The 15,489-nt window shown below is 45.0% G+C and overlaps 1 protein-coding gene across 10 annotated transcripts in view; it reads left to right on the top strand.

Annotated features, from left to right (window-relative positions):
* The window catches only part of cpeb3 (cytoplasmic polyadenylation element binding protein 3), a 35,274-nt gene extending 20,949 nt beyond the window's left edge, over nt 1-14,325 (top strand). For all 10 annotated transcript variants that reach the window (XM_076742724.1, XM_076742723.1, XM_076742726.1 and 7 more), the window contains 6 exons: nt 1,465-1,632; nt 2,961-3,050; nt 10,533-10,651; nt 11,201-11,315; nt 11,835-12,016; nt 13,457-14,325. In XM_076742724.1, the coding sequence (XP_076598839.1) occupies nt 1,465-1,632; nt 2,961-3,050; nt 10,533-10,651; nt 11,201-11,315; nt 11,835-12,016; nt 13,457-13,684 (902 nt within the window). In that variant the 3' untranslated portion in view covers nt 13,685-14,325. The remainder of the gene's footprint in view (nt 1-1,464; nt 1,633-2,960; nt 3,051-10,532; nt 10,652-11,200; nt 11,316-11,834; nt 12,017-13,456) is intronic.
* The last annotated feature ends 1,164 nt before the right edge of the window (nt 14,326-15,489 follow it).

Genomic DNA, 15,489 nt, shown 5'->3' with positions numbered 1-15,489 from the left:
TGTTGTGCATTTAATCAACATGGGGCAAGGGTCCACCAAATCTACCTATGTGAATCTTGTTTTGCTTGATGGTGAGAGGAAAAAAAATCTGTCTGCCAATTTTCTTTTCTCTATTCTGAGTCAGCGTTCTACCTGCAATAGTTTTAATATGAAAAATGTATTAAAAATATTGCAAATTAGGGATGCCATCTTGCAAATGCATCAACTGTTACAAAGAAGCAGTTCTAAAAACATGTGATCTGTTTGCAATATCTGGTTCAACAGGGATGGACTCCGTTGCTCCAGTCCACGGCAGCGTGACTGCGCCACCAGACCAAACACTAAACCCTTTCAACTGTTATTGCATGTTTAGTTGGAGTGCTTCCAAACTGAATCTCGTGGGTTTCATGAAGCTGACTCAGAAGTGATTCATCATCTGAATGGCAAAGATGGGTGCTTCCAACATGGATCATCTCTGATTTGATGTGCTTTTTGACTAATTCTGCTCTCTTCAGCAAGGAGGGAAGCTGCTGTGACATTTGTGAGGTCACTGCAATACTGGGCTGGGGTTGTATGTCTTAGTTGTAGCATCGTGAAGCTGGCCGAGTGCAGTGAGTAATGATGTCTGAATCAGAGTGCTTTCGATTCACAAGGTGTTCACAAGGTACTGAGGTGAACACAGGAGGAGGCAGAAAGTGCAGCATTCCTTAGTATGTACAGATTTGATTGCTAACCACAAAAAGTCAAATATTAACCCTGCTAAAGAGACAAATGTGGTTCTACTGCATAGAACATAAGTATTGGACAAGCAACTCCACAATCATAAAATAGACCAAAACATTACTATAACAACGCTGTAGCAGTGGAAACCTCTGAGTGTGTTTAAATAGTCCAACTAGCAGACAGCATCATAATCATGCTCATTAACGACTGATCAACAGTCCTCCATTCTCACTGTGTGCTGCAATTCAGCATTATGCCGACTACTCAGGAAGGATGACACCGATACGAGGATTAGGAGCAGGAGTCACCAGGAAGTTCCTAAGACGACATTATCATGATTCTAATTTGCTGTACACTATAGCCAAAAGTATGTGGACTTCTGGACATTACACCCATGTATTGTATGATTGGTCAACATTTTCTTTCCTGGGAGTCATTGTGTCTTCATGGGTGTCCACATACTTTTGGCCACATGGTGTTTTTTTTTTTTGGTCTTGCTTTGGTTTTTTGTTCCTTTTCAAATCGTGGCAGAATGTCCCACAGTAGGGAAAGCTAAGACATTTCTAAGAGTTTAGTCAGTATTGTGATGATAATCCCAGGATCCAAACTGATCCTGGTACAGTAATAGTTTCCAGATGTGATTAATTCACTCTATCTCTCACACCCTCCCTCCCTTTTTACTTCACACTCTTGTACCTCTTTGTCTTCCCCTGTTATCCCTGTCTCTCTTCCTGGTGTCCTTCTCTTTTCCTGTCCTCCCAGGTCGCTCCTGTCTTTTTCCCTTTGAGGATGGTTTCCTCGACGACGGCCACGGTGACCCCTCCTTGACCCCGGGCCTGAACTCGCCAACCCGCTGTCAAAACGGAGAGAGGATGGAGCGCTACTCCAGGAAGGTCTTTGTCGGAGGCCTGCCCCCTGACATAGATGAAGGTAAACACAGGGTTGTTTTTCATTTACACATTTGGAGAAAGGTTTTCACTGACCTTCAGGCTCAGCTCTGCCCTGCTGCAGACTCATACTGATACAGAGTACTTTATAGTATGTACTCTGCTGGAAGCCTCCCTGAACTGCCTGTCTTTGGCTGTTTGCCACTAATAGTTACAGTGAAGTATTTAAGCCTTGCTTAAGTTCACCTTGACACTCCTTGTTGAAGATGTTCATTTAACACACTATTCAGGCACTGTAAACTTCAGGTACACTAAAATCCTGGGTTTGCTCTGCAGTTTGAAGCTTTTACACCAATGACCTAGAAACAACAGATTTTTAACAGTTTATCAAAATTAAAGGAACAGTTCAGGCTACCACCAGCAGCTGGTTAGCTTAGCTTAGCACAAAGACTGGAAAGACAGGAAGACAAGTCCCAAAAAATAGTTTGACACATGACTACAAAGCCACAAGGTGTTGTTTTAATGCTTGTATGGATTAAATAAAAAAAAAGATGTACTTTATTTTTAACCTTTGGATAAAGTCAGGCTAGCTGTTTTCCCTGTTTCCGGTTTGTGTGCCAAGCTAAGCTAACTAGCTGCACATTTACTGTACAGATATGAGAGAGGTATCTATCTTCAAGTGTAATGCCCAAAATGTCACAGTATTCTTTTAGGGAGTCCTTCTAGGTGATCAATTTGACCTACAGTTTAGCTTGCTCCTGTTAAATAGCCTGAATATATCACTATGTTTGCTGTACATTTTGTACAGCAATGAGTCGTAACCAAAAAACACTTTTTACAGTTACTCAAAGTCAAAGACCAGCACCAAAGAATCGCAGTAGTTTCTGCTTTTCCATGCCTCAGAGAAATGTTGAATGTATTGTATGTAAAAAAACATCTTATTTGTAAGCCTCAGACCAGTTACGTCATGGACTTGTAATTGTTTCCACTAACTCTGGAGCATGCCAAGGAGTTTAACATTAATATGGAATGTTTCCTTTCATATGTGTCCACAACGTTGAACAAGCGCATGTACGAAGGAGCTGATGCACAATGTGTGCCCTTAGCTGGTTGAAAAATTAATGAGTTTCCACAGCACGAGTCAGCCCAGTGCAGACTGGATGTGCCCGGCCTGTGTTCCTGTTTAATGCAGCGGCTACTACTGCAGCAGGAACAAGGCAAAAAATAGAAACTGTGCCTGTCTCATCGCTGAGTGTGGCTCTGCACAGTCCGCCACATGCATATTACATGAACAGCCATGAACGTTGTCTTAAAATGTCATGAAAATAACATTCAAGTCTGCTTTGTCTCCTGTTTTCTTCATTTTTACAGACGAAATCACCAACAGTTTCCGACGCTATGGGCACCTGGTGGTGGACTGGCCCCACAAAGCTGAGAGCAAATCCTACTTTCCACCTAAAGGTAACGACGGCTTCTCAGAGCGCAATCTGTGTTTTCCCATCAGACATCAAAGTCTACACCAATAAATATCACCTCGGGCGCATCGCCATCGTAGAGTTTTGTGAAGAATCGTGTTACCGAGAATTCGTGGCTCATGCTGTGTGAGCATGGAGATGTCTGTTTATCTGAGTTAGCCCCTGTAGTCATCTTGCAGAAGGGCTCATACAGTATACAATGACTCCATAACTGTTTTGACCCAAGACGTGTTTGCTCGAACAAGTACCTGAGGAGTGTGAAAGTTGTTCTTCTTTCTGAGCAGCTGCTCTCTCGGGTGTCATTTTCAGGCAGGTGATCAGAGGAGCACCAGCCTCTCCCAAGCCTGTACATCACTCCCTCTGGCCCGGGAGCTGCTGTGTGTCATATTAGGAAAGCTATTAAAGACGCTCTGGAAATAACTAACATTCCATCGGCAGATGGTAATACGCTGCATCTGGAGGACCTGCGAAAATCACTGCCAGTTTCTCCCCCACTCTCATTTTTCAACATCCCCTTTTTTTTTTTTTTAGCCTGCGAGGATTATTTTGAATAGGCTTGGTTCTACTAATATCCAAAGCCAGGAGGGAAAATGCAGCATCCTTTTAGGGGAATGAATGAGCTTACAGCAGCGAGAGGACGCTGCCGCCATGTAAGGGGAGGAGACATGTGGGACTAATGATCTGTGTAGAAATCATCTCTCACTCTAATTCAACCCCCCCCCCCCCCAACTCCAAAATTCAAAGGGAAACTGCTAAAATATCATGTTTATGTCACACTCTCCATATTAATATGAAGCCTGGTGACAGAGTTCTTCTTAGCACTAATAGCTTCAGGGTTGAGAGCAAGTGTACATCTGCGTGTGTGTGTGTGTGTGTGTGTGTGTGTGAGTGTGTCGCACGCTCGTGTGGACCTCTGTAACGGCTGATTTACAGATGTCGGATTCGCATCAAGAGGTCATCGGCCTCTCCTCGTGTTAAACGTCCTTCCAAGCTTGACCGAATGGAAGATAGCTGTCACTTTCCGAGCTGCTTCACATTAAACTGCCGGCGATGTGTGTCTGTACAGTTATTAAAGTGTTTTGGTCAAGGGATGACTCATAATGTGGCGCAGTCCGACTTCAGGGACAGGCAAGGACTCATTTGGTACTTGGAGAAAACTGGCAACTTGGAGAGGAAGTAGGAACAGGGATCAACAAACTGCTCAATGGTTTTATGTTTTCACAGCTCCAATATTGTAACTTCTCCAACATCTTTAATTCAATTCAGATTCCTGTATAACTTTTTCTTTTGCAATAACGATTTAAATGTGATACGATTTATGTGTTTTTCACTAAAAAGAGATTAGTTAAATTTGGCGGGGAGGGTCTTTTTTTTGTTTTGTTTTTTTCTCATTTGAGAGATATTTTTTTACATTCTTTGTTGTAGAGAAAAAAGATTAAATAGTCACATCAATGGCACCAATTTTGCTCATTCAGTGACTGAACTGCAGTAGATAAAGTGTTCAGTCAACAAGATGTACCATTTTGTTTTGTCGCCATGGATTTGGGTCACACCCTGCAGATCCCTTAAAATCTTCATAGCTTTTTAGCCTCTTTTAGGTTGTTGTTTTGGTTTAATGATCCAATGAATGCACTGTGCATACCTGCCCAGCACCAGCAGACAAAGTCAGAGACTAGCTGGTGATTACGGTGGAGCATTTAGCTGCTGCAGACCCAGATATTTATCTCGGGAGTTAATGGAAACCAAAACACTGCTAAAAGGAGGTTAATATTATTTACAGCTTGTTATGCTGCCCCCCAGTGGTCAAAAAATCAGTTGATGCTGCTGTAAAATTGCACAATGTGATATTTGACACTGCTCTCCTGGTCATCTCACACATAAACAAAGTGTGACCAATAAGCTGTGATCGCCATGGTGCTGTCACTCACGCCCCCTCCTATCGCCCAACGCTGTCGTCACTGTTGTTGGCAATAAGCTTGAAATGTTAGGGAGCTATTTCTGTCTCTGATTGGGGAAAGAAGGAGGAGGAGGAGGTGACGCTCTCCGTATGCTGGAAGCCGCAGCGCTGGGGGCAATAAACTGCTACAAATGCTAATGCTCACGTCATACTGCAATTGTGTCAGGCTTGTTCGAAAGGTTACAACAGAAGTGTGCTTTGAGCCACAGCCATGCAGTCATTATCAGCTTTTTTATGCTGTCGCGAAGCAAATTGGACATTCAAAAACAGAAATCTGTGTTTTCTCTGTATTCATACAACATGAATGCAGCAAGGCTCAAATAATGGCAGCAGATGCTGCAAATGCTGCAGTGGCAACAGTCGCAGTATTACACCGCACTGCATTACGCAGGCCTTGATTTCTCTTTTTGCCCTCGTGTAGGGATTATATCCAGTGAGTGACTTCTTCAAATTGAGATGATTAGCGACGCTTGATTTCATCCCTCCACCACTCTATCACTGACTGCTCTCCAACTGCTCCAAAGCTTCAGGGCGCGTGTTTGTTTTTAGGAGAGCAGATGTTTGGGTCTCCCTCCATCCATGCTGCCAACCTTCTCCTTCTTCTTCCTCTCTTTCTCCTTCTTTCTTCTCTTCTCTCCTCGTTGTGTAAGCTGCGCTCAGCAGTCGGTCTGTGTCATTTTGTGGCAGAGCTACAGCCCTCTGCAGATTTCTCTCTCTCTCTTTCTCATGGGATAGATAGCATAGATGGAAGGTTGGCATCATCCAAACTTTCACACAAAACTGCCTCCAGACTTTTGGAACAGGCCGACGTGTGTGTCTGCAGCTAGGAAGGAATTTTTTAGCAGGTTTGCTCTCTTGCTCGTGTTTCTCTGATAGTGCGTGGCTGGTTCTCGGTCCCTCTGGTCAGCGGGACAGAGCGCGTCAGTGCCCTCGCCTACGTGAAATATATCTGTTGACTCATGTCTGTTGCAGAGTATGAAAAGATAAGCCTGGATTTAAATGTCACGATTAAAGCCAGACAGATGCACATTGTGACTACGCTCACTGCATTTATCTAGTCATCATGGATTGGATTTCAGCAAAGTCAACACAAGTTTGAGTTGATGAGGTAATGGAGAGAATAGGATAGCAAGGTGGGACTTTGATATAGCTGCGGAAAGATGTTTGTGTACTACTTAGTGAGTGATCGCACCGTATCGGTTTCTTTGTGGTATGTGGATAATGTAAAGTATAAGCTCGCGCCAGCTAGCAATGCAATATTTCACTCAGAGGTGTATTTTCAGACCATTAATCTGGGTTCACAACTCAAAGATGATTGAGATATTAGCGTTAGCATGTAGCACGTTGCTTTGCCTTGAACTTTCTTGTCAATACTTAGATGAGACGTTCAGAACTATCTTATACCCAAGTAAAGCCTAGCCTAACGCTCTGTATAACCAGATTGTCATCAGGTTGCTGTTCAGGTTACCGTTTCTCTCCCCATGAGTCAAACTGCTGGCCTCTGTTACAGTAAAGACTGTCCGGCATGAGGTCATTGGTTAGTCTGCGCAACCCACAAGGCAGTCTGCCTATTGTTTGTCTGTAAACAGCGCTCTTTAGGCTGGAAAATGCTGCGGGTGGACATATTCCGTTCCTCCCTGGACTGTGCTGGGAGCTCAGCAGCAAAGCCCTATAAATCTCAGGCACGAGCCACTGCAGATCTGCGCTCTCCTCTGTGGTGTAAGCCTCTGCACTGCGCAAGGCTGATGGAAAAAGACAGATCCTCAGCACCATTCAGACTAAATATCAGAGCATTAAAGTGGCATAGAGCCCTATGGAATCTGGTACAGGCTGCTTTACTGGGAGGCCTGAAGTGTTGATGCAGCGTAGTGCTAAGCCGTGCCGTATTCATTCAGCTTTGTACGCACTGACCGAATCGAGTCTCCCTATTATATTGTCCAAAATTGAACTGTAATGTGGCCTGATTGCATGAATTAGGGCTGTTAAAAGTGTGCAGGATAATAATAGACAGATGCCAGCAGAGAGACCTACTTAAGGCTGTAAAAGTTGGTGTTTTTCTTTCTTTCTTGTTTGGTGCGTAGTTTTGTTCCACTAATAACGCTGACTTCTATTAAACACCTGAAGTTTGCCTGGAAGTTAGGTGTCCTCACTTGTAAATTTGGTTTTGCCCTGACAGGTAATAGAAGTCAGCACTGCGGTTTTACTGGACTTTCAGTGTGAAATTGAGTGGAGCACATGGAAAAGGTTGTCTGTCTCGCTTTCCAGGGCTCTTGCATCAGTTTTTGTAACTTTCTAACAGGGTCCTTGAAAGTAGGCAGCAGCTTTATAAGCCCCATGTTCCTCCTGCTCCTCGTGCCCTCCCATGTCTTTTCTAACTCTCTGTCTGTATGGCAGTCACTCATGCTGCTTCTCTCCCTACCTTTTCTCACTTTTCCCCTCTCGTTCCATCTGCCTCGCTCCTCTCCCCCTCCTCCTCTTCTCTCTCTCCCTGTCTCTCTCTCTCTCTCTCCTGCCCTGGGTCATGGAACATGTTGTTCCCTCCTTCAGACTGTATGAGCTGCTGGCTAGCTCTGCCTTTTCATGCTGTTTTTCTTTCTTTTTTTCTGTGCAAGACTGCAGTTGTTTTTTCTCCAAGGGGGGATGTCAGTGCTAAACCACATGATTTCTCCCAATGACAAACCCCCTTTATGTAACCCAGCAACACAGAGACAGGGGTCTTATGTCGGGTGATGACGAGGCACGTGGAGAAAGATGACGATGCAAAAAAAAAAAAAGAATCAACTCTAATTGTGTTTTTTTTTTTTTTTTTTTGTGGTTGGCCTGGAGAGAAGTGTCAACCAATAAAAAGACGGCAATTAGCCGGCCACTTAAAGCAAGTGATTGCAATTGTGAATACTTCAGTTTTGCCCACGATGGTTCAGCTTGTTGTTAGAGAAAACATTATAGCCCCGCTGAGGTTGGTAGCTTGTCACTTGACTCTACACAGCTCATAATAACAACCACTAAAAACTGTAAATTCATAAGAGCCTGTGTGGTTACTTTGCATAATACTAGAAGCATACAATCACACACCGTGTATGTTAATGTGCTAGCATGGAGCAAAGTCTGGTGCTGATCCAAAAGGGACACATAATATAATCATAATAATTACGGTGTCTGTGTTGTCATCACTTAATGATTATGTTGCAGTTCTCTAGAGGACACACAGACCTGTTTCTCCACACTCACTGTTTTTTCTTATTGTCACTGCTGCCATTAGTATAATACTTTTTTTCTGCTGTTGGCAGAAGGTAAATGACACCTTGGAGCCCTCCTGAAGTACGTAGCAGCCTATTAAAAGTACGATGGATTTTTTTGGTTTGTTTGTTTCAGACTATAAATGTTTTTTTGCTTATTCTAATTTCCATGTGTTGCCAGTATAAAGTCATCATCATGGTATCAGTGCTCAGCAAAAATGATTTATGTTGGCAGCATTAACACTTTCTAAAATCAATATTAATAGCAGACCATGGAATGCGTTTCAGAGTGGGGGTGCAGAACAAGGATGTCCATTTTCTCCTGTCTTTGCTAACAGAATTCTATTAACTATAATTGGGAAATAAGGAAATAGCCTATTATGATTTCCCTGAGCCTGAAGTGATGTCTTCAGATTGCTTTTTTTTTTTTTTAGTTTAAGGCTACTCAGTTTATGGTCGTATATGATGAAGAAAAACACCAAATCCTAGAAGTGAGAAGCTGGAACCTGCACATGTTTGACATTTTAGCTCCAATTCAGTGAAGTTTTGTTTTTGGTGGTTTACCATAAAAATGCTGTTTTTGGATCTTACTTCACATTTGTCCTCTAATCTGTGCACATGCTTTTTTCTCACATTCATCATCAGACTGTAACACCGAAGCCTCATACGCCACATGGGGATCTACAGAGTCCACTGCTGATATAGACACAAATGTCAGAAAGTCACAACTGCCGTGACTGCTCTAAGCAGGACAGTGTCACGTCACTGACAGGGGACACGTCACATGCGTCAGGACGCGCGTCACACACAGACAAAGGTCGCCGTCAGAGCCGCAGCAGTTTCAGACCTCACGAGGACACACACGCCTGCTTACGCACCTGCTTTTTTCCATTCCACCTTTCATGCTCGCTGGCTTTTCTTTCTCGTCTTGCTTTTACTCCCCCCTGCCTCCCCCCCTCCCAAACTACAGCACACACTCACGCCCTTCCTCCTCCCTCCCTGTCCTGATACACACTTTCACTTAGACCTACCCACATACCACAGTTGACTGGGTCTGCCGAGTCAGGCTTTATTCCTCCTTTCCCTTCATCTCATCTGCAGCAGCTCCGCTCAGGAATGTTCAAAGTGAAACATGACAGTTACACTTTTCTCTCCCTCACCATTTTCACTCTTGCATTTGTCTGCATAAGTGCATTGTCTGAACTGTGTGCTTGCGTATGGCTGATACTGAGAGGCGGTTTATAAAAGCAGACTTCTTAAGAGACGCCGAAACATGTGGCTTCTGTAGTAGCCTCGTGGGACACCACAGACGGAATGATTGGCAGCTGGAGACGGAGTGTACTCCAGTAGGAACTAGTCTCTGGGTGTGCATGTGTGACCGTGTGCACTTGTTCATATCTTCCCATCCCAGTTGCTCCACTCAGACAGCAGCTCATATTCCCCTGACTCATGGGTGCCACAGGTGGTGGCGGACGTCTGCTAACTTAATCAGAGCAATACAGTAATAATTTACAGCCTGTTCAGAGGCGACTGTGTGCTCCAACATCTGCTCCTTTTTGATGGTATTGCAAATATATTCACTCATGCCAAGTATATTTGGCTGTCAGAAAGTGTCTCTGGGCTCTCAGCTTGCCTCTTTGTTCATTCTCAGTATAAATCTGATCCATTTTGCTCGCAGACCCCTGTAGCATCGTGTGATGGGTGCACCTTATTGAGTTGGCTTTCTGTCCCTCCCCAAACGGCTTAATAGCTCCGACCTTGGATGAGGTCTCTGCTCTCTGTGCTAAATAATTCAATAGTACAGAGTGACTGTCTGAACTGCTCTTTTCTTTCCGCCTCGCACAGACATCACCAAACTCTCTCTACCTGAACCAATTCTCAGGGAAGATCTGCAGTGGGTTAGGCTGATCAATTTTGCATGGTTCCTTTAGGAGTGGAGCACTCTTAGCCATTTAATGTGAAGCGGCGCAGGCAGCAAGGTGCCGGGGGTAGAGCTTCTTATGGAGGCAGGCGAGGCAAAAGAGGACAGAAGAACAGGCTGCAAGGTCATGCGTCTGTGTGGACACGCAGTTGTCTGAAACTATGAATAATTACAAGGAAAATGGGCCTTAGTCATGGGATTGTGACAATGTAGACATTGTAGAAAATATTCAGATGTGTATGAACTGTTGCCCAGAGGACAGAGTAAAGCATCATGGTCACAAGGGTATGACTGTTACGTGCAACAGATGTAGTTTCTGTCTTTTTTTTCTCAAGTTTCTGCTTTTCTTTCCAGGCTACGCCTTCCTGCTCTTCCAGGAAGAGACTTCTGTTCAGGCCTTGATCGACGCCTGCATCGAAGAGGATGGCAAACTCTACCTGTGTGTATCCAGTCCCACCATCAAAGACAAACCGGTAAGAGGCATTCAGTAAAATAGCTTTTAAGCAGATTTATGTCTTTGCCTGTCCGCCCTCTTCCCCCATCTGTCCTAAGCTACAGCTTTTTGTTAGGTCACAAAATGCCTGCTTCAAATAAGCAGAATCCAGTGAATTGTACACAAACAACAGAAACAGAGTTGATACATATAACAAAACAAAATAAGAGTGTGCAGCCTTTCTAGCAGCTCTGTGAGGCTGTACATTAGCACGGCGGTGCTATGGGTTAAATACTGAGTCAGTATGCTAACATGCTTGCAATAATAATGCTAGCATTTTTTATGTTTATAGCATGCTAATAACTAGCACAAAACAAAAAGTACAGTTGAGGCTGATGTCTTTAGGTTTGCAAACCAAAGTAATGGACAAATTGAAATTTTGACCTTATGATGGGGTCAGGGAATCAACAAGGTCATTAGCATACATCCTCTGGGGACCATGAATCGTCCTCCACAGAGCCACGCTTGCTAGCATGGCTAATAAATGTACAAGAAGCATACCAGACATTTTTTCCTATTTGTTGCACAGGTCCAGATCCGTCCCTGGAACCTGAGCGACAGTGATTTTGTCATGGACGGCTCCCAGCCTCTGGACCCCCGCAAGACCATCTTTGTTGGGGGGGTGCCACGGCCCCTGCGTGCAGGTAAGCAGCTAATATGAATGGAATATCTTTTTTGCGATCCCGCAGAAGCCTCTAAATTGGTTTCATAATGTTGGCTGGCATGGAGCTCATTGCCTGGAGGCTGTAATGAAAGTTCTCCCTCTGAGAAAGCAATCCTCTACTTGGGTTTCCAGGAAGCGGGCCAAGTGGTCGTCATGTTAAGAATTCATGGTGTAATGGAAGGCTCAGTCCTTCTGTTCTTGGGATAAACATCACTGCCTTGTCTGCAATGTGACCCCTACTAATTATACCAGCAGTTTGAGACTGCTGCTCTGATGAATAGTGGAGTAGGATAGATTTTTACATGGGGTAATAAAAGCGTCAATCACAAAAGTCCAAGTTAAACCTTTTGCTTCGTTTTTTAAGAAAGGTTGAGCACTTTCAATTTGAGGGCGAAAGAAATGCCAAACTTGGACTTTAACTCAAGAAGAAAAACCTCCTAAGAAGCCTGGCTGGAGCACTAATCACTCTCTCCCTTGTCTTTTCTTGACTTGTCTCCAGTGGAGCTGGCTATGATCATGGACCGGCTGTACGGAGGGGTTTGCTACGCTGGCATCGACACTGACCCCGAGCTCAAATACCCGAAGGGGGCTGGCCGCGTGGCCTTCTCCAATCAGCAGAGCTACATTGCTGCCATCAGCGCTCGCTTCGTTCAGCTGCAGCACAATGACATCGACAAAAGGGTGAGTGAGTTTGTGCGCTCCATTCACAATATCCCCACTCTCCACCACAGCTGAGGTTTTCACAGTCATTCCTAAGGCATGCTGCAGAGCTGAACTCTGCTTGAGCCCTCTCCCATGTATCAGAGCTTTCATTATAGCCGGGTTTGCAGCCAACTGCACAGCACAGCCTACAATAACGGAAGGCCAGGCCCGGCTGTGCAATCACTACGGCCTTTGGCTGCCGGAGTCCCGACAGATGTTTCAAGTTGCAGACACACAGGGTTGGTTTAATTATAGTAGTTCCCTATACATGTATATCCACTGGGGCTCTGCTGCAGCCTGGTTATTTTAGGCGCGTTGGCCAAATGCAGCGGGACAGATCGTGACCAAGAGAGACTGGTTGTCAGCCAGGAAGCCGAGCCTCCGCAGGGCGGGGCACTCCACCCCACCTCGCATATCACCATCGATCTTCAGTGGGGGGGTTAGGGTGTCATTATTATGACTGGAACTGGGTGGAATACAAACGATGTTCAAAACCAATTCAAGAAAACAGCATTCAGGAAAGCAGGCGAGGATTTTTCATTTTAAGCTGTAAATCACATCATGGTCTTTGACTACAGAAATGATTCCTGCTGACAGGAAGAAGGAGGTAAAGAGTCTGGATCCTCTGCAGAAAGTGGGGCACATGTTTGAGAATCACTGTTTGAGTTTAGAGTTGTGGTGAGGAACAAAGGTGCCTCTTTCGTCCACTTTTCTTTCTCATTTTCTCTTTTCTCGCCTTCAGCGTCCACAGTTCCATTAACTGTAAATGGCTCCTGATGATAGGACAAAGAAGCTCATTACCCCCCAGTCAGCTTCACGTCCGTTCAGGTCATATTGGTGTTTAACAGCATGGCCGCGTCGCCGTTTCGGCCTGGCCTCGTTTGTCTTGTGGATATTGTGCTGCAGTTGTTGCAGAGTCTAACTAAGAGGGACGGTCTCCTGCCTGCAGTTGAAGGATTTGATAACCTTTCATTTTGTGGCCACGACATAGCAAGGTTAGCATCCACCCCTGCCTGCTCGTGAACTGAAGCGTCTCCATGGCGACTGAGCGCTCATTTCTTGTCTCCCGGCTTTGTGGTCAAACTCATTTCGCTGGTGGACGGGAGGATACCTGCCTCGGTTTGATTTTAGAAGATTGCCTTGCGTGGGGGCGGAGGATGGCTTGAAGGAGCGAACGCACCTGGATCAACAGAGCTGTTGGTTTAGCTGCATGCTGTTTGCGTTGGTTTCACAGTGTAGTAGTCCAGGATGAAGAAGAGGAAGATACCAGTTAAATAATGCACCTTTTTCACCTGTCTTATAGGAATCATTTCACTTGTTTCGTGAGAATAAGATCATTCAGGGGGGCGACTAACTATGCTGCAGCTGCGGATGAGAATAAACTAAACGCCACCTCTCCTTCTCCGTCTCTCCATCCAGGTGGAGGTGAAGCCGTACGTCCTGGACGACCAGATGTGTGACGAGTGTCAGGGGGCGCGCTGCGGGGGGAAGTTCGCCCCCTTCTTCTGTGCCAATGTCACCTGCCTGCAGTACTACTGCGAGTACTGCTGGGCCAGCATCCACTCGCGAGCCGGCCGAGAGTTTCACAAGCCACTGGTGAAGGAGGGGGGCGACCGCCCTCGACACGTGTCCTTCCGCTGGAGCTGAGGGGGGGTCGCGAGACAGCCCTGCCCCGGTGAAGCCACCCCACGACCCCCGAGAAGCTCCTACCCTACTGGCCGGGACAGCGCTGCAACCCCCCCCCCCTCCCCCCCAACCGCCCCGCCTACTCCACCCTGCTCCCCACAAACACCTCATGAAAAAAGCAAAAAGCATACCGTCAAATCCATGGGACTGTCTTCATACCACATGGCTCTGAACTCATTGTCTAGTGTTCCCCTCTGATGAAGCATTGCGGGGAAATGAAATGCGAAAGTCTATCAGCTTAGAATTTGCACTTTGGCACAAAATGTCACTAAACACACACACACACACACACACACAGACGCACACACAGACAGGATGGTATGTTAGACGCCTGGCTACTTTCAGTTCCCCGTTCTGTTGACTGGGTGGTGTGGTACGTCCTGTTGGACCCCCCCCTTACTGAGACAGAGGTGGGACCATACAAATATTTAAAAAGTATATATATTTTTTTTGTTTTTTTTTTTTACCTATCTATACAGAAATAGATAATTTAAATTTTATGTAAAAGGAGCATGCACTTATTTTCAAAAGCTGTAGTTATATTGCCCCGAGTAAAAAAAAAAAAAAAAAGATCATTACCAAAGGCAAATGAAATTAATGCATACAGAAAAGCTAAACTAGGTGGCATAAGATGTAGCAAGATGTAACAACTATCCAGTAGTGTGGGCCGTGTCGCCCAGAGTAAAAATAACACCGGCTATATTCGCTCTCAATTTTGACTCTGAAAATATTAATACCTCATATGCGCAATCGGATTAGTTTGCTTTGGATTTCTAGGTCTTTATTTTTATAATAACATTATTTTTTAGTGTTATGTAAATGTAATGCTGCAATAGCTTTGCTGCTAAATCCATGGTATAAACAGATACCATAAGTACTTTATTCAGGCTAGGGTGTAAAATAATAACTAACAGATCTAGAGAAATGACGAGCTATCATAGGGGGAGGGGGGCGCCCCTAGACAATGATGGCTACCTTTTGTGGGGGGTCAGGGTGGGTCGCCCCTAACTGCATGTTTCTTTCAATCAGGTTGCTGCATGCAATAGACTTTTCAGTATCATGTCTACTATTCGATTCTGCCCATGTTTGCACAACACACTACAGACGTACGCTCGACTCGCACGAGACTGGACAGAGACAGGGAAGGCTGGTCGGAGGAATGACGGCGACGCCGCGCCGCCGACGGGCCGACGGGGCCGCGCCACAGGGCGGCCGGAGCAGACGGTTCCTGCGCTTAACGGGCAGCGAACGCATCCAGATGACAGGGGGAAAAAAAAAAAACAAACCTTAATAATCACAAATCAAATTAAATGTAGGAGTACCATTTAAAAGTGTCTATGATAGGTGAAGTACTTTTTTGCAGTGATTGTTGATATAATTGTGCAATTTTTTATACCGTATGTAGTTAGGTCTGAGTATGCCTAGAACTGTGATTCGCTTTAACTGTCGTCATTGTCCGACATAGAAGTCCTGTGAAACTTCATAACTAGTGTATGCACACGTATATATGTTCTCTTGTACACACACTTGCACCAGTCTACACAGAAGCCTCTCGACACACCTGAACACACACACCCACACCCACACACACACACACGGACGGCTGTCTTTTCTTAACGCACACAAACAGGCCTACAAACACAAGAGTCTGATCCGAAGAGAAGACGCAACGACGTGAGCTTAAACAGAGAACTGAGCTCTTTGTTTTGGTTTTCTTTTTTCATTCGTTCCACCGTTGACAAAAGCGCACGTTTACGTCCCAGAAT

This window comes from Chaetodon auriga, chromosome 11 (genome assembly GCF_051107435.1).
Source record: "Chaetodon auriga isolate fChaAug3 chromosome 11, fChaAug3.hap1, whole genome shotgun sequence".
In the NCBI taxonomy this organism is placed as follows: domain Eukaryota; kingdom Metazoa; phylum Chordata; class Actinopteri; order Chaetodontiformes; family Chaetodontidae; genus Chaetodon; species Chaetodon auriga.
This window is presented reverse-complemented; position numbering and strand designations above follow the sequence as displayed.